The sequence below is a fragment of the Ricinus communis genome, chromosome 8 (genome assembly GCF_019578655.1).
Source record: "Ricinus communis isolate WT05 ecotype wild-type chromosome 8, ASM1957865v1, whole genome shotgun sequence".
Classification (NCBI taxonomy): Eukaryota; Viridiplantae; Streptophyta; class Magnoliopsida; order Malpighiales; family Euphorbiaceae; genus Ricinus; species Ricinus communis.
In genome coordinates this window covers 3,038,570-3,061,700 of record NC_063263.1, presented here as the reverse complement: position 1 = coordinate 3,061,700, position 23,131 = coordinate 3,038,570, and the positions used below count along the sequence as shown (strand labels likewise).

Sequence of the window (23,131 nt, the reverse complement as noted above, 5' to 3'; positions counted from 1 at the left end):
ATGGTGAATTAGTTAGCCTTACCCAGAAAGAAGGATTGAAGATTTGCCATGACCTTAAACTCCAAAGACAACTCAAATGGGAAATAAAGAAGACTAGCCAAGAACTAGGTAGTTTTTGCAACCAGTTTGAGTATAATCCCATAGAACTTTCCCCTACTTGCAAAGAAAAAATGCAAAGAAGATTTTCCTAAATCTTTTAAGAAAAAATGTTTTTTCAAAAATAAGAAAGCACCCAAAAATAAAGAGAATTTCTACAAAAGGCCATCCTTTTCTAAATTTCCAAAACAAAATGTCAAAAAAGTTTTAGCAAAATTACTTGCTACAAATGTAGGAAAAAGGGCTACACTTTAAAATATTGCAAGTTTTCTAAAAAACTTCATGAGCTCCAAATAGAAGAAGAAATTTTAAGCAAAATTTCAGCTCTTCTTGTTGATTCCTCTTAATCAGAATTTTCGAATAGTGAGGAAGAGTTTTAAATTGATGAAATTAAAACCTCATCTGATTATTCTGAATCAGATTATGATGATATTCCAAAGAATATTAATATGATCACTAGGCAACAAGAAGCTCTTCTTGAAGCCATCAAGCATATTAATGATCCTCAAATCCAAAAACAAGTTTTGAAAGAAATTCTAAAAACTGAAACCCTTGTCCCTTCCTCTAGTAAGAACACTTATGATCTTGGAAAAAGGAAAAAAGTTAAAAGAACCCTCTCCCTACTATCGAAGAACTTCAAAAAGAAATAAAAGCCATTAAAACAGAACTCAAAGATTTGAAAGAAAAACAACAAAATGACTATGTTTTGCTCCAAAGCTTGATTCTTAAACAAAATAGTGATTCTGATTCTGAAGAAGAAAATGATTTTCAAAATCTTGAGGTTTCTGAAAATGTTCCAGAAAACTTCATTAATGTTTTAAAAGAAATAACCTTAAGAAAATATTTGATTCAAATAAAACTCATTTTCCCTGGTGATTTCCAAATAGAAACTATAGCTTTGTTTGATACATGAGCAGACCTCAACTGTATCAATTATGAGCTGGTTCCTAAAAGATATCATCAAGAAACAAAAGAAAGGCTCACCTCAGCTAATAGTTCAAAGATCATAATTGCGGGAGAAACTGAAGCTGCAATTCTAAGCAACAATATTGCTCTAAAAAATGTTTTTATTCTTACAAAGGATTTACAGCAAACTGTTATTTTGAGAATTCCTTTTATAAATCTAATTACTCCTTTCAAAGTAACTACTGCTGGTATCATTTTTAAAGCTAAAGATTCAAAGATTGTTTTTCCTTTTATAGAAAAACCCAAGAAGAGAAATCTCAATCTTATAAAAGCTCACTCAATTAATAATTTTGAGATAAATGCTTTGATTAAAGGAAAACAAACCCAGCTTTTCCACCTAAAATAAGATATTTGAAAAGAATCCAAAGTCAATTGCAAAATAAGTTTGTCCAAAAAAAAATTTTCAATTTGCAAAAGAAGATTGAAAAAGAAGTTTGTTATGATCTTCCTAATGCCTTTTGGAAAAGAAAATAGCATATGATAGATTTACCATATGAAAAAGATTTTTGTGATAAACAAATTCCCACCAAAGCTAGACCCATCCAAATGAATGAAACCCTAGAAAGCCATTGTAGAATAGAAATAAAAGATTTAGAGCAAAAAAGTTTAATTACCAAATCCAGATCCCCCTGGTCGTGTGCAGCCTTCTATGTCAACAAAAATAGTGAGATAGAAAGAGGAACACCTAGGTTGGTGATTAACTACAAACTTTTGAATAAAGCTCTAAAGTGGATTAGATACCCCATTCCAAACAAAAAAGATCTTATTCAAACGCTTCATTCTGCTTTTATTTTTTCAAAGTTTGATATGAAATCAGGATTTTGGCAAATCCAGATTCATCCTAAAGACCGGTACAAAATTGCATTTACAGTTCCATTTGGCCAGTATGAATGGAATATAATGCCTTTCGGATTAAAAAATGCTCCTTCTAAATTTCAAAAAATCATGAATGCAATTTTCAACCCTTATTCAAAGTTTTGCATTATCTATATCGACGATGTGTTGATATTTTCAAATTCTCTAGAGCAATATTTTAAACATTTGGAGACATTTTTCTATGTTGTTAAGAAAAATGGTCTAGTAGTTTCAAAGTCTAAGATATCTTTATTCCAAACAAAAATTAGATTTCTTGGACACTACATCTCCCGGAGAACTATCACCCCAATTGAAAGGTCTCTAGCTTTTACTTCAAAATTTTCAGATAAAATTTTGGAAAAAACTCAATTGCAAAGGTTCCTTGGCAGTTTAAATTATGTCATGGATTTTTATCCAAATTTGAACTATTTAGCAAAGCCCCTCCATGATAGATTAAAGAAAAATCCCCCTGCATGGACTGATGAGCATACAAAGATTGTCGAAAGCATTAAAAAGCAAGTTTCTAAAATTCCATGTTTACACCTAGCTGATTCATCTGCATTCAAAATTGTTGAGACTGATGCATCAAATTTAGGTGGAATTCTTAAACAAGTTCAAAACAACGAAGAATGCATTGTCCAGTTTACTTCTGCACACTGGAATGATACACAAAAAAATTATTCAACTATCAAAAAAGAAATTCTTTCGATAGTTTTATGCATTTCAAAATTCCAAAGCGATCTTTTAAATAAAAAATTTCTTTTAAGGATTGATTGTAAATCCGCGAAAGAAGTATTACAAAAAGATGTTCAAAATATAGCTTCCAAACAGATTTTTGCTAGATGGCAAGCAATTCTTTCCATTTTTGATTTTGAAATCGAATACATAAGAGGAGATTCGAATTCAATTCCAGACTTTCTGACCAGAGAGTTCCTTCAAAAACAGGAGTGATAATGCCAAGAAAATAGAGAGCAAAAGACAAAGAGGAAAAGCCAACAAAAGCCGTTCAAAGCCTGAAAAAGGAGATTTTACCCTCCTCTTCAAAGCCTATCAGAACCTGGACTGAAATCATCCAGGAAGAAATGAAAGAAGACCCAGCCCAAAAGCAATTCCATATTCAGGAGTGGCTTGCACAGCAAACTCCCAAATTTTTAAAGCTGGTCGAAGAATATTCAAAGCAAGTAGTAGAACTTTACCTCGAAGTCTCTCCAAAGACATCCTCCTCTTCCAACAAAGGTAAAGGTATACTTTCTACCCTTTTTTCAAAACCTGAGATAGCAATTTTTCCTCAAAACCTATCTCAGAGCTCTCAAAGTATTTCAAAGCCTAACTCAAAAGAAATGGTTTTGTCCCAAACAAAACTTTTCAAAACCAATGAGTATATAGAAAAGCAAAATTTTCAAAGCATTTTAACTGTCACGACCCACTATGTGGGCCCGTGACCGGCACTAGGGAATGGGTAGACTTAAGGCCACCAAAACCCGTAGTAAGCCTTACCAACCCACAAATCCATATATACAATTAATCAAATATAAGGTAGTCATAATTGTCTAGCATAATAAATCATTATATTACCAACATGAGTCAGAATCGCTATATAAATTTTAAATTTCCTACTGCGGATACTCTAGAGTAATAATGACAAGTATAGAAGTACAAGATAATTACAAAAGTCCGAAGAAGAAGAAGTCGGACTGTCAAATGTGCGAAGGCGAAGGTCTTTAACTGTCACCTGAAAAATTTACAACTGAGACTGTCAGTCTCGGGAGTGAGTTAAAATCAAGTAATCTAAGGACTATTGCAACCTTCACATGATATAATAATTATTTTAAACAATATACCAATTTCTGAACATAATTACAATCATAATACATAGTCATACCCCATAATAATAAAATGATAGAAAGGAGAGAGAGTAAATAAATAAAGACATCTTTACTTTCATGATTTCAAATCAATCCGTCAACCATGCATGTAAATACAATCCATATTATAATCATACCATAATAAATAAATAAATGAATAAATAAATAAAATAAAATAAAAATATATATATATATATATATATATATTTTTACTTTTACGGAACAAGTGGCTCAGTAGAACCCTAACTCCAAATTCTATCAGCCATTTTGGCTCTCTTAATCCAATAAGACTGGCGCCCAGAGAGCAATGCTCGACCAGGGACCTTACCTCCAGTCTGAACACTTGAATTCCAAATAAGCCGGCGCCCAGAGAGCAATGCTCGACCAGGGACCTTACCTCCGGCAATTTACTCAAATCAGCCCAGAGAGCCATGCTCGACCAGGGCAAACCCATAAATATCTTATTACATGTCCACGATCATTACCGGTGCGCACGCGGTCCTGATGTAACCCATCAGGCGGCATGTTCTACAAGCCACATTTCCCAATTCTCAATCATCACGTATAATAAATATCATTATCTGATGAACTCAACCAACACATATCGAAATAAAGATTAAAGATTTAAGGTAAAACAACGTGCAATTTGTGAGGGAAAAAATAATAACGATTATCTTATTATAACATACTAATAATAATATTTATATTATTTCAAATATTAATAATCAAGTGAAATCATTTATTTTGCGATACTAATAATCATATTAAGCACAAAGATTAAATGACTTTAACTCACAGATTTGATGCGTTCCACAGTCCGCTCCTACGCCTCGGGTGGAGCTGGCGGGAAGGCTGAATTATCTAATAACAAAAGACATACAATTAATAGACATTCGAAAATTTTTCCTAGACTTAGACCCTAAGGTCGACTGCCTAAAATTAAATTGGACTCGAGAATTCTGCCGAAAATTTGACAGAACCTCCCCTAAATTACGGATATTTACCCCCCGTAAAACGGGTCCAGGACCTGCCAAAAACATATCAAACATGTTGAAATTTAATAATAGGAGCCGGGCCACAAGAACTGCATTAATATTTTTCCGACTCCAAAACACCACAATCCAAACAATTTAATTTGGTTTATTTTTTAACTACCCAACACAAGCAATTAATAGCCTCAATAACTTTCTAATATTATAACAAAATTTTTCAGAGTCTAATAAAATTATACCGAGTTAAAAATTAAAATATTCCGCGCGTCCGAAAACAGGGGTCCGGGCCAGGTCCCCCCGCGTTGTCGAATTCAAACCGGAGCGCTCTGCGAAGCTCAAGTTGTGGGGAGTCCGGGAAGTACAAGAGTTTTGATCGGAAAGTGACCTAAGGCGGCGGATCGGGGCCGGAAAGTCGCTGCTCACGCGACACTTCCCAAGTACCGGCAAGGATTTTCCGACGGAGGAGGGTTGCTTCCGGGGTTTTTGGGGATGGGGAGTCCGATTCGCCGGTTTGCGGAAAGGACGTGGAGGCCGAATCGACGATGGCGGCCTCTTCGTCCTTCGTCGGTGTCGCGGAAAGGAAGGAGGAGGAAGCTCGCTAGCGGCGAGCTGGGCGGCACATAGGCGGTGTGGGGAGAAGGCGGTCGACGGGGAGAGGGAGAAGGGAGAAAGCGGTCGGCCGTAGGGGGAGTGAAGGGAAGGAAGGGAGGAAGGAAAAGGAGGAGGGGAGGGGAAGGAAAGAAAAGGGAAGAAAAATCCCTTATTATTATTATTATTATTATTATTATTTTAAAATATATATATAGAATTATTATTATTACAACTAAGGGAGTTACATTAACTATTGAGGAAGGATTCTATACAAAAAGCCCCTCAAAACTAGTTTCAAAATTTTTTCCTCCAGGATGGTACTTTAAACCCTGGAATATATCAAAGCCCCAATCTTACTACCAGTCTATCCTCGAGGTAACTGGTTCTGCAAAATTCAAACACTTTAAAAAGCATGAAGACCACAAAGACCCTGCATATTCCACATGCACAATCCAAAGAATCCTCCACCCTTCAGATTAGGGAATGGATTTACATTCACCAAGATCTTTTCCAACTTCCCTCCAAAGCACCTACCCATCAAGCCTAAATACTTCTTTCAACTATTGGGATTACTAACAAGCTTGGTTTAATATATTTCTTTTACAAAACGAAAGACAAAGCCATTCTTGGCTTTTCTACTTCGACACAAGCACAATCCAAACTTCAAAAATCCTATATTGGTTCAAACAATGGTGGAATTTTTATGGCAATGTTCCAGAAACCATAATTCCAGAAGTTCTACCTTTGTTTAATCTATTCAAAGCTCATTATAAACCAAACAAAATAGAAAGACATTTTTCCCCCTTACTTTTATTTTGTTCAAACTTCTTTCTCCCCTGGGTATGTGTATAGTACTTCCATTTCAACCAAGCAGCAGATGGAGAAACCATCCTTGCTCGAAGATTCAAAGTTAAATGGTGGGATAAATTTAACCACCAAGAAAAATTATCTCTAAAGATGGTACAAAGTTTTCTTTCAAAGAATAGCTTCTTGCCACCTCCAAAAGAATAGACCACTTTCCTGGCACAGAAGTCTTTCATTATTCCAAAGCTAGCGGCAACTCAAACAGAAGAAGACTTCTTACAATTGATCAAACAGTTGTCAAAAACCGCCTCTTCAAAAGGAAAATCTAGAGCTTCATCTTCCTCTTCTAGCACTAGCTCAGTAGTAATTGATCTAGATGGTGACTCGAATGAAGATGACTGTTTTGGGATATTTAAGCCCATTAAATAACATCATTGTAAAGCCCTTGGGTTGAAAACTAGAAATAGCAGCCCAAAATAATTCTGTAATAGGCCAAATGCCCAATATAAAAAAAAAATCATTTTAAAAGAAAAGAAAGAAGATAAAAGAGTCTGCACCTTTATTTTTTAAAAGATTCCTCACTGTTGAAGCGTGGCAAAGAACTTCTGCAAAAGACATAGAGCCTCTCACTCCATTATCAAAAGCATCCAAAAGACGTGGAGCCCCTCACTTCATTATGAAGAGCATCTAAAGCAACAATTATGGAGCCTCAAGGCTGAAGACCTCTATAAATATAAGAGTTACCAATGAAGAAGGCAGACTGAAAAATAATAAGAAAGTCTTGTATTCTTCAAGTCATACCATTAGAAATATATTGAGAAAAGAGAGTGTGAGAGTGATAGTGAGAAACCACCTTCCTCTTGTATTCAACTACTCTTGTAAGTTATATTTCTTTTGTTTAAAGCTTTCATTTTAAAGCTTTTATTTCAAAGTTTGTATATTTGTTCATCCATCAATAAGAAAGAACTTACTTATCTTATTTTCTATTTTCTTTTAAGATTTAACAAGTGTATGCTCTGTGCTTGCCTCGTCTGAGGATTCTGCACACCAGAAATTTGTTAGTCTGTTCTTATATATATGTATTAGAATATTATATATGTAATTATATGCATATATTTTTTATAATAAATGCTTTATTTTATGAAATTTTCTTTAAATAAAGAAAAGTCGAATTAGAAAGATGAGAAATATTTTCTATAGCATATGGGAGCGGATAATGGCATTTTAAATTCTTCTTATTATTATTAAAGGATTATATTGTGATTTGAATAATTGTACACACTCATTTATGTAGTGTCTTTGGGACAACACTCAGTATACATATGCTTTTGGGACTTATACTGGGTGGTTACCTTTTAGGCGTATTGTCTATGCAGGATAGAGATTTTATAATTTGGTGCTGTTAGGTTAGACATCTGCTGCGCCCAAAGTCGCCAGGGATGTAAAAAGCATCTATGAGTGTGCACAACTTTTTATTACACTTCTAATTATTAATACTATTATTATTATTATTATTATTATTATTATTATTATTATTATTATCGTTACTAATATTACAGGTAAGAATAGTAAGTAGTTTAATTTTACGATTCTATCCTCTGACGGTTTAACTAGCTATATTTATGTTCGTATTTTCTTTTAATTATTTAGCTTGATGTATAACTTCTTGGCTATTTCTCCTTGTTATTTGTTTATCTTCTCACTATGTTTTACTCACCTTTATTTTCCCCACTAGTGTTATGGAGGATGTTAAGAGTTGGATCAGAATAGAAACAGTACCAGTTAGAGTTTCGAGTTGCTAGACTCCACGGTCCAGAAAAGTGATGATAAAAAATTGGATAGTTAGGCCCATTTCGGTGACATCCGTTACCCCACATCAATCAAATACTCCTTCCTCTTCTCTCTATTTTTTCTCCCTTTCTTATACCAACAACATTTAAAGAAACTTGTATCAGCAGACATGGGAAGAAAATAGTTGCTTTTGCTCCCAATGATGGTTGCATAAATTAATCTAAAGAGAATGATGAGGCTTTGATCGTTGGATTTAGACGTAAGGGTCATGTTGCTAGAGATATTCTTGGTCTTACCCTCTTCAAAGAGAAGAACGAAAAAATTCAAGATCTTAAGCTTTTGCAAGATGGAGAGATTCTACTGTAGTCTATTGCTAAATCTTTCAAAAGATTGGATTTTTCTCTTTTTGTTTTAGAATATATCTATTGAACTATTTTTAGTCTTTTTAGTTATTGTATCAAATATCTTTAGTTTTAATATTTATCTAAGATAATTATTTGTGGCATTTTCTTAATGACTATTCCTCTTTTAACACTTAAAAAAGAAAAGAAGAATTATATGATTTCTCTACCCTCCATTTCTCTTTGCTATGTGATTCTTCTTCTCTTTTCTTTTTTCTTCTTATAATGACAAAATCAAGAATAGAGACAGAATGTTTCGTAACAAGAACTAAACTATCTCTTAAATTTGCATAATCAAACATACCCAGCCTTTTAATTCTCATTTTATATTCAACTTCCATTGAAGAAGAGAAAAGAAAAGCAAAGCAAATTGATGACTTTGAAGAAGAAAAAAAAGAAATTTATTTGATGTTGATAAGTTGGTTGTAAAAATATATAAAAAGAAATGGAGGTGCTCAAAAGAAGTATACCTAGATTTTAAGTACTGTGAAAGACACATAAACATAAGCAAAAACCATTCAAGAAAGCCAGTGGAAGTCATCACACTACTCAACTTTGACATAGACAAATGAATGATATCATTTGGAGAATTATAAGAGAGATCTAAAGCAACCAAAAAGGGTAACTTTTACCCCAAAATTCAAATTCAAATTAGAAAAAGTTATTGATATTCAAAAAATATTTATTTAAGGTAAAATACACTGTAACTAGCAATTGACCATAAACAATCCGATATCAGTATAGTAATATAATATTATTATATTTGTCAGTTATAATTAAAATATTTAAATTAATAAAATTATATATTGCAAGCATAAACTATTTGTATTAATATGAACCTTGTAGATAGTAATATAATTATTAAGAGCTGAAAGTTACATATTTTCTTAAAAGAGAATTTCATTAATTTTATATAGATTTATAAGAAATAAAAGAAAATACTACTTAATTTGAGATTAATGCTATGTTTGGTTGAAATCTATAAAAGAATTCATTTCATTTGAAAAAAAGAAGACATAAGAAAAATATAAAATGAAATTGATAAAGTTGAAAGAGATATTTTGGTGTTATAGAATGTCTTCACTTACTAATGTAGAATTTATTTGAAAATTTTATCTATTTTTTTAGAATTTAATTTAATCATAACAAATTCCACATAAATTTAATTATATGAGATACTAAATTAATTTTTACTCCATTTACTATATATAAATTTTAGATTTACAAATGAATTACATAAATTTTATAAATTTCAACTAAATACTACATAAAAACTGTAATTAAAAGAGTTTTGAAATAAAAATATAATTTGAAAAGAAGTTAAGGACAAAAAAGAATTCTTAACAAATTATAGCGCACATCTTCTCTTATTAGAGGCCTCCACTGTCCCTATGCTGTGTGCAATGATTTCTTATATTACAATCTACTCAACTAACTAAATACAATATTACTTTGAATTACGGTAATATTAAAGTATTTAGATTATATTAAATGTCTATTATTATGCTAATTGATAGATTTTTTTTTATGTAAATAGAACTTTATTACTATAGCTCTTTATCGGATTGAATGATATACACATACATATATATATATACACATACATATGTATATAGAAAAATTACTCTCTTCTTTTTTTTATACTCGTTATTCTTGATCTTTATTTGCAACACTTTTTATTTTTGTTCTTTATTTTACAAAACATTATAGCACGATTGCTTAAAATAATATTCAAGGATAGAGCTATTTTTTCATATTTAGAAAAAATTGCATGAAGCTATACTCTACCTTTATTGAATTCACAAGGACCCATTTCGGTAGTCCTAATGAGTATATAGTAAATTTTTTTATATTTTGTGGCTTTTAAATTTCTACTGAATTTCTTTGTTTGAGCCAAATATTAGTCTATGTTGCAGTTATAATTTTATCTGCATACTTCGTAGGATCATAGTTTTATTTTATTTCTATCTTGTTCTATTTATTTATTTATTATAGATATATTATATAAGATTAGTTAATGTTAATTAATTTCTAGTTTCTAAATGACTAGTGTTATATATAGTTTCTGAAAAATATGTATTATAAATTTTAGTTCTTGAATAACTTGTATTATAAAGTTTAGTTCTTAAAAAACTAGTATTAGTTTTAGTTCTTGAAAAACTAATTAAATAAATAATTAAGGTATAAATTCCTGAAGAACTTTGACCGAAGTTCCTGAAGAACTTTGACCGAAGTTCCTGAAAAACTGAGTATCTTAAAATCTAGTATCCCAATTTATTAAGAAATTATTATTTTTATGTTCCTAAAGAACTAAATATATTAGTCTCTAAAAGATTGATACTAATTGATATATATTTTTTTTTCTTATAGAAAAGTAAAATATTATGGTTTCTACTCAATCATTGGTAGGATTAAGAACAAATGATGCAGATTCATGTCCTGCAGATAGTGCTACCATGCACACCATATTAAAAGATAAGCAATATTATTCTCACTTAACAATGGAGAAATTTATGTTAATACAATATCTGGTAGTAAAAGAATAATTGAAGGCTCCAGATAAGCAAATATATTACTAACTAGAGGTACATATTTCTTTATTAAAAATGCATTATTCTTCCCAAAATCTCGTAGAAATTTATTGAGTTTTAAAGATATTTACCGAAATGGATATCATATTGAAACTATAAAAGTGGAAATTGAATATCTCTATATTACAACCATCGCAATGGGAAAGAAATGTGTATTGGAAAAATTATATGGTTTCTCCTCTATCTTATATTACACATATATATGTATTATTGAAATAAATATGGTAGTAAACTAGAAATTCACTCACCCAAATATTTTTCTTATTTGGCATGATCGATTAGGTCATCCTGGATCAACAATTATACGAAAAATTATTAAAAGCTCTTATGGCCATCCATTAAAGAACCAAAAGATTCTTCAATTTAATAAATTTTCATATTCGACTTGCTCATAAGGAAAGCTGATTATTAGGCCTTCATCGAGCAAAATTCAAAAATGAATCGCCTAAATTTTTGGAACGTATACAAGGTGATATTTATAGACTAATTCATTCACCATGTGGACTATTTAAATATTTTATGGTATTAATAGATGCATCAACAAGATGGTCATATGTATGTTTATTATCAACTCGAAATCTGACATTTGCTAGATTACTTGCTCAAATAATTTTATTAAGAGCACAGTTTTCAGAATATGCTATTAAGACAATTCAAAATGAATCACCCAGATTTTTGTAGCGTATACAGAGTGATATTTGTGGACTAATTCATTCACCATGTAGACCATTTAACTATTTAATAGTGTTAATAGATGCATCAACAAGATGGTCACATGAAAGTTTATTATCAATTTGAAATATGATATTTACTAGATTACTTGCTCAAATAATTCGATCAAGAGGGCAGTTTTCATAATATGCTATTAAGATAATTCATCTTGATAATGCTGGTGAATTTATATCTAAGGTCTTTAATGATTATTGCATATCAATTGAAATAATTATTGAACACCCAGTAGCTCATGTTTATACTCAAAATTGTGTAGCATAATATTTTATTAAACATCTCCAATTAATAGCTAGACCATTGCTTATGAAAATAAAAATCTCAATTATTGCTGAGGGAAGTGCAATTTTATATGTAGCAACTATTATTCATATTAGGCCAACTAGTTATCATAAATTTTCACCATTACAAGTGGTTTCTGGACATGAACTAAATATTTCCCATTTGAGAACTTTTGGATTTGTTGTTTATGTCCCAATTGACCTCTTACATCGCACAAAAATAGGATCTCAGAGAAAATTGGGAATATAAATTGGATATGAATTTTCATCTATAATTAAATATCTTGAGCCATTAACAGGGGATGTCTTTACTGCGAGATTTAGTGATTGTCATTTTAATAAAGCTTTGTTTCCTAAGTTGGGGGAAGAGAACAAGCAATTAGAGAAATAAATTTTTTGAAATGAGCCATCATTAAATCATCTTGATCCTTATTCAAAACAATGTGAACTAGAAGTTCGAAGGATTATTCATTTGCAAAGTATAGCAAACCAATAGCCATATATATTTTGTGATCCAAAAAGAGTTCTAAATCTCATATACTAGTTGAAAATGCTCTATTTAGAATTGATGTCCCAGTAGGACAACATATTAGTATTATAGTAAAAAAGTGCATGCCACGCCAGAAGTGTGGTAGACCACCTGGCACTAAGGATAAAAATCTAAGAAAGAAAAGGAAACAAAATAAATCAAGTGACAATCCTAAATTTGATGTTCCTAAAGAACCTATAACAGAAGACATGGATGAACAAGTAACTCTATAAGAGGTTCAAGTGCCTGAAGATGATGAAAATAATGAAATATCGATCAACTATGTCACTTCAGATAAGAGATGGAACCGAACTGAAATTATTGTCGACAATGTATTTATATATTGAGTAGCAATTGATATTATAAAGGAAAATGAGGAATTGAACCTAAGCCCATCATTGAATGTCGACAAAGAAATGATTGACCTAAATAGAAAGATGCAATCCAGGCAGAATTAAACTCATTAGAAAAACTACAAGTCTTTAGGCCTATTGTTTTAACACCTGAAGATATTAAGCCAGTAGGCTATAAATATATTTTTATGTGTAAACGCAAATGAGAAAAATAAAATTGTGGGATATAAAGCACGACTTGTAGCGCAAGGGTTCTCGCAAAGACCTGATTTTGATTGTGAAGAAACTTATTCCCTAGTTATGGATGCATTACATTCATATTTTTAATTAGCTTGACTAGTTTAGAAGGACTTCATATATAGCTTATGGTAGGACTGAGCACGGATCGGTCCAATTCGGTTATCTATAAATCGCCAGTACCATACCAAATCTCGGTTCTTTTAAAGTTGAAGGTACCAGTACCATACCAAACATAAAAGAATCCGTACCGTATTGTACCAATTTTTACGGTTAAATACAGTTCAGTTTGATGCTATTTTTGGTTCTAAAAAATTTTAAAAATATAACTTTAATCTCATCTTTAATCAAATATATTTAGAGAAAATATGATTATCAATTTAAAGAAAGTAGCATGAAAATCTGAATTAGAATTGCAATCACATTCCTGAACAATATGTTTTGCAATTTAGTCACTTGTAAATATAATAATTCATTCAATGTTCAAATATAAACCATTAAAATATATGTTACTGCTAGCATAAAAATATTCTGCATATGTCAATCATTAAAATAAAATATTTTTTGCAGTTGCAGCCAACAATCTACCCAGCAAAAATAAAAGTAAAAAAGTAAAAAAAAAAGAGAAAAATACCCGAAACTGAGCAATGGCGGCACAATTATGGGAAGAGAGAGCGCTAAAGAGGAAGACGTCTACGCGAGCCAATTTCTTCCTTCTTCCTTTTGATTTTCTGTCCAGAAATTTGCCTTACGGATTTTGTCTTTCTGAATTGAAAATTGAGAGGTGCGGCAATGTGTTTTAAATAGGAAGATGTCTACGTGAGCCAATTTCTTCATTATTCCTCTTGATTTTCTGTCCAGAAATTTGCCTTAGGGATTTTGCCTTTCTAAATTGCAAAATGGAAGGTGTGGCGGTGTGTTCTAAAGAGGAAGACGGTGTGTTCAAATTGTTAGGTGTAGGCTTGTAGTATGTGGTAAGAAAATATATTAGGGTTAAGTTGGTAGATAGTAAATTATAAATTTAGTATTAGAGTAATGTATATTAGTATCAGTATACTATATAATATATTAATATATAACTTATATTTTTTTATAGAGTATAAAGTATATTATAATATTATAGTTACTTTTAATATGTAGTATTTTTTTCTTATTTCAATAATAATTGCTTGAATTATATAAAATGATAAATATAAAATAATTTTTTATAGAGTATAAAGTATTTTATAATATTATAGTTATTCTTAATAGTTATTATTTATATAATATAAATATTATTAATAAATATATGTAAAAGATTTGGTTCTATGGTTTGGTCCGGATCAGTACAAAACGGATCGATTCTACGATTTGGTCCGGATCAGTACAAGACAGATCGGTTTTTACTAAAGAACCAGTACCATACCATAATAGTAAAAAAATTCGGATCAGTTCAATTCGGTTATAAAAAATTTCGGTTATTTTGGTTCTGATATTTTTTGGTACAGTTATTCGGTTCGGGCGGGAATTACCAAGATCCATGCTCAGCCCTAGCTTATGGATGTCGTTACAACTTATTTATATGAATCACTTAATAATGACATTTATATGAAAGTTTGTGAAGGACTAAAAATATTTGAAGCAAGCTCAAAACTTCAAGAGATATATTCAATTAAGCTACAAAAGTCCTTGTATGAATTAAAACAATTTGGACGAATGTGATATAACCGCTTAAGTGAATTTCTTTTGAATGAAGGATATACTAACAATTCAATTTTTTCATTTATTTTCATTAAGAAAATAAATTTTAGTTTTGTTATAATTGCAATTTGTATTGATGATTTAGATATTATTGAAACTCCTAAAGAGTTGATAGAAATAATAACTTATTTAGAAAATGAATATGAATTAAAAAAATTTGGAACTAACAAAATTTTGTCTCGGCCTACAGATCGAACATTTATTTAGAGTATTTTATTCATCAATCAACTTATATTAAAAAGATATTAAAACGTTCTAATATAGATAAATCTCATTCAATAAGTTCTCTCATGATTGTTAGACACCTGAATGTGAAAAAATAGACTTTTTTCGTTCTCGGGAAGATGGTGAAGAAATACTTAGTCCAAAAGTACTATATCTTAGTGCTATTAGAGTATTAATGTATCTTGCTAATTGTACAAGACCTAATATAATATTTTTATGAATTTGCTAGCAATATATAGTTCTTCACCAGCTCGAAGATATTGAAATAGTGTGAAACAAGTTTTCTATTATTTACATGGTGCATCAGATATGGGCTTATTTTATTCACAAGACTCGAAGTCAGAATTAATTGGATATGCAGATGCTGGATATTTATTCGATCCATATAAAGCTCGATCACAAACGGGTTACTTATTTACATATGGTGGCACTGCTATATCTTGGTGTTCTACTAAAAAAACTCTAACTATCACATCATCTAATTATGCTGATATATTGGCAATGCACGGGGATGTTAGAGAATGCATTTGGTTGAGGTCTATGATCCAACATATCAAAGAAATATGTGATCTCCCATTTGAGAAAAGAAACCCAACAGTACTACATGATAATGCTGCTTATATTGCACAATTCAAATGAGAATATATTAAAAGAGATATAACCAAACACATTTCACCAATGTTTTCCTTTACAAATGAGTTTCAAAAGTAAAGAGTTTTAGATGTTCATCAAATTTAATCTATTGATAATTTGATAGATTTATTTACAAAAGCACTCCTTATAACAACACTTAAAAAGTTGGCGAACAGAATTGGCATGCGTAGACTCTAAGAGATTTTTATAAAACGTCATATTTTCATGAGGGGAAGATTTTGATAAATTGTACTCTTTTTTCCTTAGCTTAGCTTTTTTCCTATCGGATTTTTCTAGCAAGATTTTTAAATGAGGCAATATTATGGCGCAAGCTTCTACGTGAATAATGTACTCTTTTTCCTTTACTAAAATCTTTTCTCACAAAATTTTTCTTAATAAGGTTCTAAACGGGGCATATTTATTATAATAGACATCCAAGATGAAGTATTATAAAATATTAAAGTGGTTGGGTTATAATGGATGCCTATCATTATATTAATAGATAAATTTTCTTATGTAAATAGAATTTTATCTCTGTAAATTTTTACATTTATAAATAGGTGTTACAAGCAATGAAATAATATACACATATACACATATATATATACAAAAATATTACTCTTTCTTTTCTTTTTTATACTCCTTATTTTTAATTTTTATTTTACAACACTCTTTATTCTTATTTTTTATTTTACAACATTTTAAAAGAAATTTTAGCTTAAAATAATAATGGGCTAACTCATATGTTGACTTGACACATAAATAGAAAACAGAGATATCATAACTTAAATATTCAACTTAATTTTCTACTCTTAATTATTTAAGTTTTTACTACTAATTAAATATTCAATGAATATAGTCACATATTCATTTATTATATAATGCATATTTATTATTTTAAATTAAAAATTTATTTAAAAAATATATTAACTTATTTGAACTAATAATAACACAATAAAATTAAATCAAACTAAAAATTTAAAAAAAAATTGCAATACAAATAGTAACTAAATTTCACATTTAACTTTATTTATCATAAAATTTTAATTTATTTCATTTCAATCACTTAATTTTAATTATATTTTAATTTAATTACTACATAAATAAAAGATAAAAATATAATATAAATTATAATTAAAATTAAACTTAGATTATTAAAATTAAATAAATCAAAATTTCTTAATAATTAAAATAAAACTAAATGGAAAACTCAGCTACTTACATTATTATTGACAGTTGTTTAAGAAAGAGAACTAAAATTGTTAATAGTTAAACAATATGGATTAAGAACTCAAATTGTTAATAGTAAAACAATACGGAGTTCAATGTTTTACGAAAGTACTCAAGAGTCAATTTTGTGCTAAATTATGGTAAAACTCCGACAGGTATAACCGGAAAATCCCGACTCTGCCACATCCGCACATAGAGAAAAGACTTCCAAGCACATCCAGATTTGCTTTTTAAAGGAGTCAAGCGTAATAGTCAATTGAACAATAATACCCCAAATTAATCGTATATAAAAAGGAAAAAAAGAAGAGCAAAACTAAACTACCATTCTACAGCCACTTTCAAAACGGTTGATAATGATCCGTCGTGTATAGCTTCCTTTCTCTCCAAAATTTTTCATTTTCAAACAGGGAAGACCCTCCAAATAATACACTTTTAGCCTGAATTAACATCAATTGTCTTGTAAAGCCTTCATCAGGTACAACCGGCTGAAGCTTTGCCCAGCAACCCTGCAGAGTTATAGTGCAGACACAAAATGAGACCTATCAAATCCTAAAAGCCCAAGGCCAACAAAGATAACATAAAGTTTGGTTCCTCGTACATCATCCACAACCACAATTAGACTTCTCACCATTATTGGGATATTCATTTTCATTCTTTTGTACAGAACTTGTATGACTCACGGATTTTATAAAGTTAACACTCTATGCACCACATGGCACTATCAATCAGTTATTTTTTAAGCCAGAATGATTAAAGAAATAGATACAATATCTGTCACGTTTACTTCATGTTTCTGACTTCACAATGTCGTGACGTCTTGTTTTGTCTAACCCAATTTAAAAGAGAGAAGGGCATTAACAATAGGGATGGAGTACCAGCTATACGCAAGCATAGGCATGTGAACAAATTGCAATTCCTCTGTCATCACAAACTAAATTGATTAATCGAACTAAAATATGCTCAAGACAAGCCTAAACAAGACATAGTAAGAGATTGATAGATAGGGCAAGTTCAATTTAAGATGAATCCTAATAAATATAGCATCTAAAAACTCCTAGAACAATAAACATCAAGAGCAGCAACAACCCACTGTTTGACAAAAAAAATTATTTGGCGCAAAAAGATAACAGTTTCTGCATCCTTTCGGATTATAACATACCCATTGATTTGGTTGCAAAAGTTGGAAATTTGATTGGTGATGAGAAAGCTATCTAGGCGCGATGGCTCAGGTATTGGCTTAAAGATCGGGTTTGAAGGATCTTCCTCTGGCAAAGGCTCCTCCCCTGCAGCTTTACGTGCCATGTTCTCTGACCTACACACAGTGAATGTAAATACACAAACTATTAAAGACATGATGATATAAGTTGAATACCCTACCAGCGGAAACTCTGGGAAGAGGATCCTAATTAAACAATAGCCAGAAAACCATGATTCAAAATTTTCATAAATAATTAAACCAATTCAAGCAATTTAATTAACACCAAGCATTTTAACAGTTCTCCACGATGCCTAATTGCTTATGCATGTCTCAATGTCTATTATTGTGTTTTCTTAGATCCATGTATCTAGAATTTGATAGGATCTTGAAAAGAAATGACAAGTCTAGCTTATGATATAGAGCTACATAAGAAATAAAGAAGAAAGAAGTGACAAGGTAGCAAGAAATGAAGAAACTAAACATAGTCATGAAAAACAATACAGTAGACTGAGGCTAGCACACACTATATAGACGGCCATAATTAACATCATTCTTCATAAGTGTAATTAAAAATATAAGTATAATGTCAATGTCAACATAAGAACAGATTATTCCACACTACCATGAATTAAGGCCCAAAAAAATCTGTCTTAAGCATAGTAGAAAAGATGCAAAAACACAAAAGGATCAATTGCGCCATTTAAATACAAATAATAAGTATGTTTCTGTATCTTTATATGAGAACTTCTAAATATAGCTACTATGCCTTTCATTTGATTTCTTTTAAGCATCCTATATTTGATATTCAAAAATATCATTTTCTCCATATATTACTCATTTACTGCTAAAAAAAGTCAGGTAGACTCGCACAATGTCCAATTTCAAAGCTTGAAACGTTTCGATTATCTTCCCTTCCCTCTAATTCTTCCTGTTTCACACCCAATTAAGAGTACCAATTGAGTATTTCGATAGAAAAGCATCCCTAATGACCAAAAGTTCTTGCCTAAATACACTTTACCTTCTCTTCTGAAGCCATGTTTGCTGCTGAGCTTGCTGCCGTGAAAGGTTCCGATAGTAAAATTGGAACTGCAAACGAAGGTAATTTGCATGTCATGTTACAGACCATTCCAAGCTGAAATTTTAAAAAAGAAAAAAGACAAACCTTCTGCTGTTCAATTGACAATTCATCCATGCATTCGACCAAAAATTCGACATTCCTCTCCAAAAATGGGTTGGTTGATAATTGCAGGCGGTCATAATCACACTAATACCAGAAACCAAAGAAGAAGATTAAAACGGAGAGAACCTACATTTACAGTCTCTAAGAAACAGTCAATATGTTTTACCTGAGTAACAGGTGAATCAGTCTCTAACTCGGACATAAAGGCACTGATAAGTGCAGAATTAGAAACTTTGATCTGTGAGTACAAAAGTAGAATATTATTACGATATGAAATCATGCAACCTTTTTCTGTCAGAGGATTAAAATGCAATGCAGTTAACATTCACCAAGTTATTCTTGCCTGAGAAGAAGCAAGGATGAGTTTAGAAGCTTACAGGAATTTCCTCAAAGATATCAACCCATGACAAGTTTCGCTCTCTCAATCTATGAAGCAAAAGACGTACCAAAATTAGAATACATTATATAGTTCCCTATAACAATAACCATGTTAGCAACAGCAAATGTCTTTACTTCTCCCCAGTAAAATTATTATTGCGGTACAGCTCCATGAAAGCATCAGAAAGTTTCAAGGCCTTGAGAGCTAAGACACCCTGCTCGGATCTTGAAGGATCATAAATTATACAGACACAGCGACTGATATTTTCCTGCAATTACCAACATGTAACCTTTGAATAATAGAAAATGAAGATGCACCCACCGTTAACAAATCAAATATGGAAGCTAAGATACTAAATAGAATCTAATATGTATAAATTACATCCACAATATACTCTGGAACCATTAAAACCATTGTCCAAACTAAATGTGCAAGTCAGTCCTCACCAAAATGTTACTTTTGTCAAAAATTAATTAAAAAATTACTTAAATCTGTGGCCATGCTGAATCAATATTCCCAATGAAACTACTAAGTCTATTTTGGGTGACATGAATAAAATTGACATTTAATTGGAGGATAAAAGCAACTTCAATGAATGGATCTCCAATGAAAGTATTAATCAAAGAGAAAAATTGCAATAAAGATGCAGAAACCACTAAAAAACTGCATCCCACATTGCATAGGAAAAGGTCATTAATACCTGGTAATTCATAAATGTCTCAATCAATTCCACCGTTTGGAAAGACCCTAACAATGTTGATTGATACCTGAAATTGAGAGGAAAAACAAAGAATAAAATATAGCAGCCAAACAAAAACGAGAAACAAGTGTTTTATTTCATGTGCAATCTACAAAAGGATTCAAGAAATCAAACATACCATCCAACAGTGTTATTGTCAACATTAACCTCCCTCAAGCATCTCATCATTTCAAGTTGGTAATTAGCACCATCAGCTTCAATCTCTTCATCCTCCTCGCGAATCTTTACACAACATGAAATGAGACAAGTCACAACAAAGATATGAAATTATTAAAAAAGCCAAAACAAACAACAGGCAAAACTCTTAATCATACCGGGAAAGGGAAACAATTGGTAACTTCAAGAACACTGCCAACATCCAGACCAAGAAGCTGACCGGTAACCAAAGCCGGAGAGAACTCTTTGCAATGTTTAATTATCTTCAATATAACCTGTTTCATTGATTATACAGTAATTACAAATTCTTTTAGGGTTTTAATTCAACTTGTAATGTGAAAGTGACAGACAGGGAGAAAGTACCAGTCCCTCGATCTGAACAACTCGAAGAGGTGGAGCAACCTCCTCCGTTGATGCTACCTGTAGGAACGACCTAGTCACAGCTGCAAAAACAAAAAAAAAATTGAATCTCATGGGCAGCCATGAATAATGATAATTTATGGATTACAAAATCGAATGTATACATACTGTTGCTGTTGTTAGCCATGACAGTGGAAACCTTTGATTGCGTCTCTCCTTGTTTGGTTTCGGCAAACCTAAAACACAAACAAAAGGGGAGCGATTTATGGTGTGATAGAGAAAGAATTGTTCTTAGGGTTTTTCCTTCACATTAAAACGATGGTCTGGAAAGGTAATTGCCTTGTTTCCCATATTATGGGAAAAACTCAGTTTGGCCCTTAGTATTTATGTGAAGAGTCATCTAGGAACCTCATGTTTTCTTTTGTCCAATTAAAGGCCTCTAAGCTCTCCAATGCATCATTGTACTCTCTTCTCAAGTATCTCTTCTCAAATAAAAACAACGTAGCACCTGTCTAAAAATTCTAAGAGTGCAATGACCGTAATAGAATTATATTTTTTATACTCTCTCCTTTTAATCTCTCCTTTTATTTTCAATTATTTTTTATCCTATTTGGAGTATCCCCAATAATATTTTTTATATGTATTTCTATTAAATTTTATATAATTAACTCTCTATTTTAATTTATTTTGAAATGTATAAGTATTTTAACAATACTCTCTATTTTACTTCTTCATTAAATTTTTATTAATAAAGTACAAAGAGGGAGAAATGAGTAAAGAGAGATAATATGACTCTTAAAGGAAAATATGGAAAAAAATAAAAGAGAAATAATATAATATACTTAAAAGTCATTTTATCCCTTTTTAAATTTAAAAAGAGAGAATGTGACTTTTAAATTATTTTAAAGAATGAGGATGAATTATGAAATCTTTTAGAAATCAAATTTTTGTATATATTTGCTATAATAGAGAATAAGCATAATTAAGAACTTGTTGAGGATGCTTTCATGCAACTTTTAAATTAAAGAACAATAAAAATTGAAATTGAAAATAAAGAAAGTAATTAGAATTAATCAAGCTTATAATGTCTTCATTATCATCATATCATTATAGAATCAAGTTCTAAATGGCAAAATAATAAGAACATTTACTAAGTTGACCTTCTAAGTACTATAATTATAATATACCAGAAAACATTTATAGACAAATAAAAATCCTAGAAAAAGGTTCTTATATGGAATGGTGTGGTGGTAGTTGTCGAGGTTAATAGGGTTTCCAAGTTAGATAGTTGTCAAGTAGTGTTAGCTACCAAGGGTGATAGTAATTATCTATTAGTGGCAATAGTTTCTTATGGTTGTTAGCAACCTTAACCATGATAACCGTAAAAAGAAGGAGAAAGTAGATGTAGAATGAACATATGAGAGAGAGAGAAAAAAAAAAGTGTAGAGAGAAAGATAGAATCGAAAGAAGGAAGAAATGTTGTTATTTTATTGATTGACCTTTCTGTTACAAATTACATATATATAACTTTCTTACTAGCTAATTGTAACCGCTTTAGCAGCTGACTTGTAACTAACATTCTCCATTTCAATTTGTTACAAAACGGTTGCAAAATTAATGCTGAGCTAACACTCCATGTGACTAACTAATCTTTGCCATCCTAGCTTTGCACAACTGCCTCTTTAGCCCTTTTAATTTGATCACAGACGTAACAATATCTTATTATTGGAGTACATTCTTGTCCTCAAAAATAAAAAAGGAAACTGTTGTTGAATAAAATTGGTGTCCTCCCAAGTAGCTTCCTCTAGGGGCAATTGATCCTATTGAATTAAGACTTGACACACTTGTTTAACACCTCTGGTAATAATGCAAGAATCTAAAACAACAATAGGATGTATTGTCAGTACATATGCATCAAGAGTGGCTAGCATATGGGAAAAGATGATTGGATTGTCACCTAATTTCCTCTTTAATGGTGACACATGAAACATATTTGAGTAAGAGAATGAGCAGGCAACTGCAAATGATAAACAACACTTCTAATTTTCTCCATTACAGAAAAAGGACCATAGAATTTAGCTCCCCACTTCAAATTCTTTCTATGAGCTATGGAGACTTATCTATAAGACTGTAACCATAAGTAGACGATATCACTAGGGGCAAAAGAACGTTCAGACCTATGATTATCA

At 31.1% G+C, this 23,131-nt stretch overlaps 1 protein-coding gene across 1 annotated transcript; it reads right to left on the bottom strand.

The window, feature by feature from the left end:
• Positions 1-17,021: 17,021 nt before the first annotated feature.
• Positions 17,022-21,279, bottom strand: LOC8279662 (eukaryotic translation initiation factor 3 subunit H). Its single transcript, XM_015725742.3, has 12 exons — positions 21,111-21,279; positions 20,946-21,025; positions 20,741-20,857; positions 20,545-20,648; positions 20,367-20,433; positions 19,801-19,934; positions 19,665-19,713; positions 19,454-19,525; positions 19,270-19,371; positions 19,126-19,193; positions 18,069-18,221; positions 17,022-17,415 (listed from the first exon to the last, which is right to left on the bottom strand). The coding sequence occupies exons 1-12, from the start codon at positions 21,127-21,129 to the stop codon at positions 17,358-17,360; spliced, it is 1,023 nt and encodes a 340-aa protein (XP_015581228.2). The 5' UTR covers positions 21,130-21,279; the 3' UTR covers positions 17,022-17,357.
• Positions 21,280-23,131: the final 1,852 nt, after the last annotated feature.

What these genes read in the sequence shown, in the direction of transcription:
- LOC8279662 (XM_015725742.3), bottom strand. An exon ending in AATAATTTTACTGGGGAGAA is followed by an intron (nt 19,714 to 19,800) that starts GTAAAGACATTT and finishes TTTGCTTCATAG; the next exon opens with ATTGAGAGAGCGAAACTTGT. An exon ending in ACATGGCTTCAGAAGAGAAG is followed by an intron (nt 18,222 to 19,125) that starts GTAAAGTGTATT and finishes CACTGTGTGTAG; the next exon opens with GTCAGAGAACATGGCACGTA.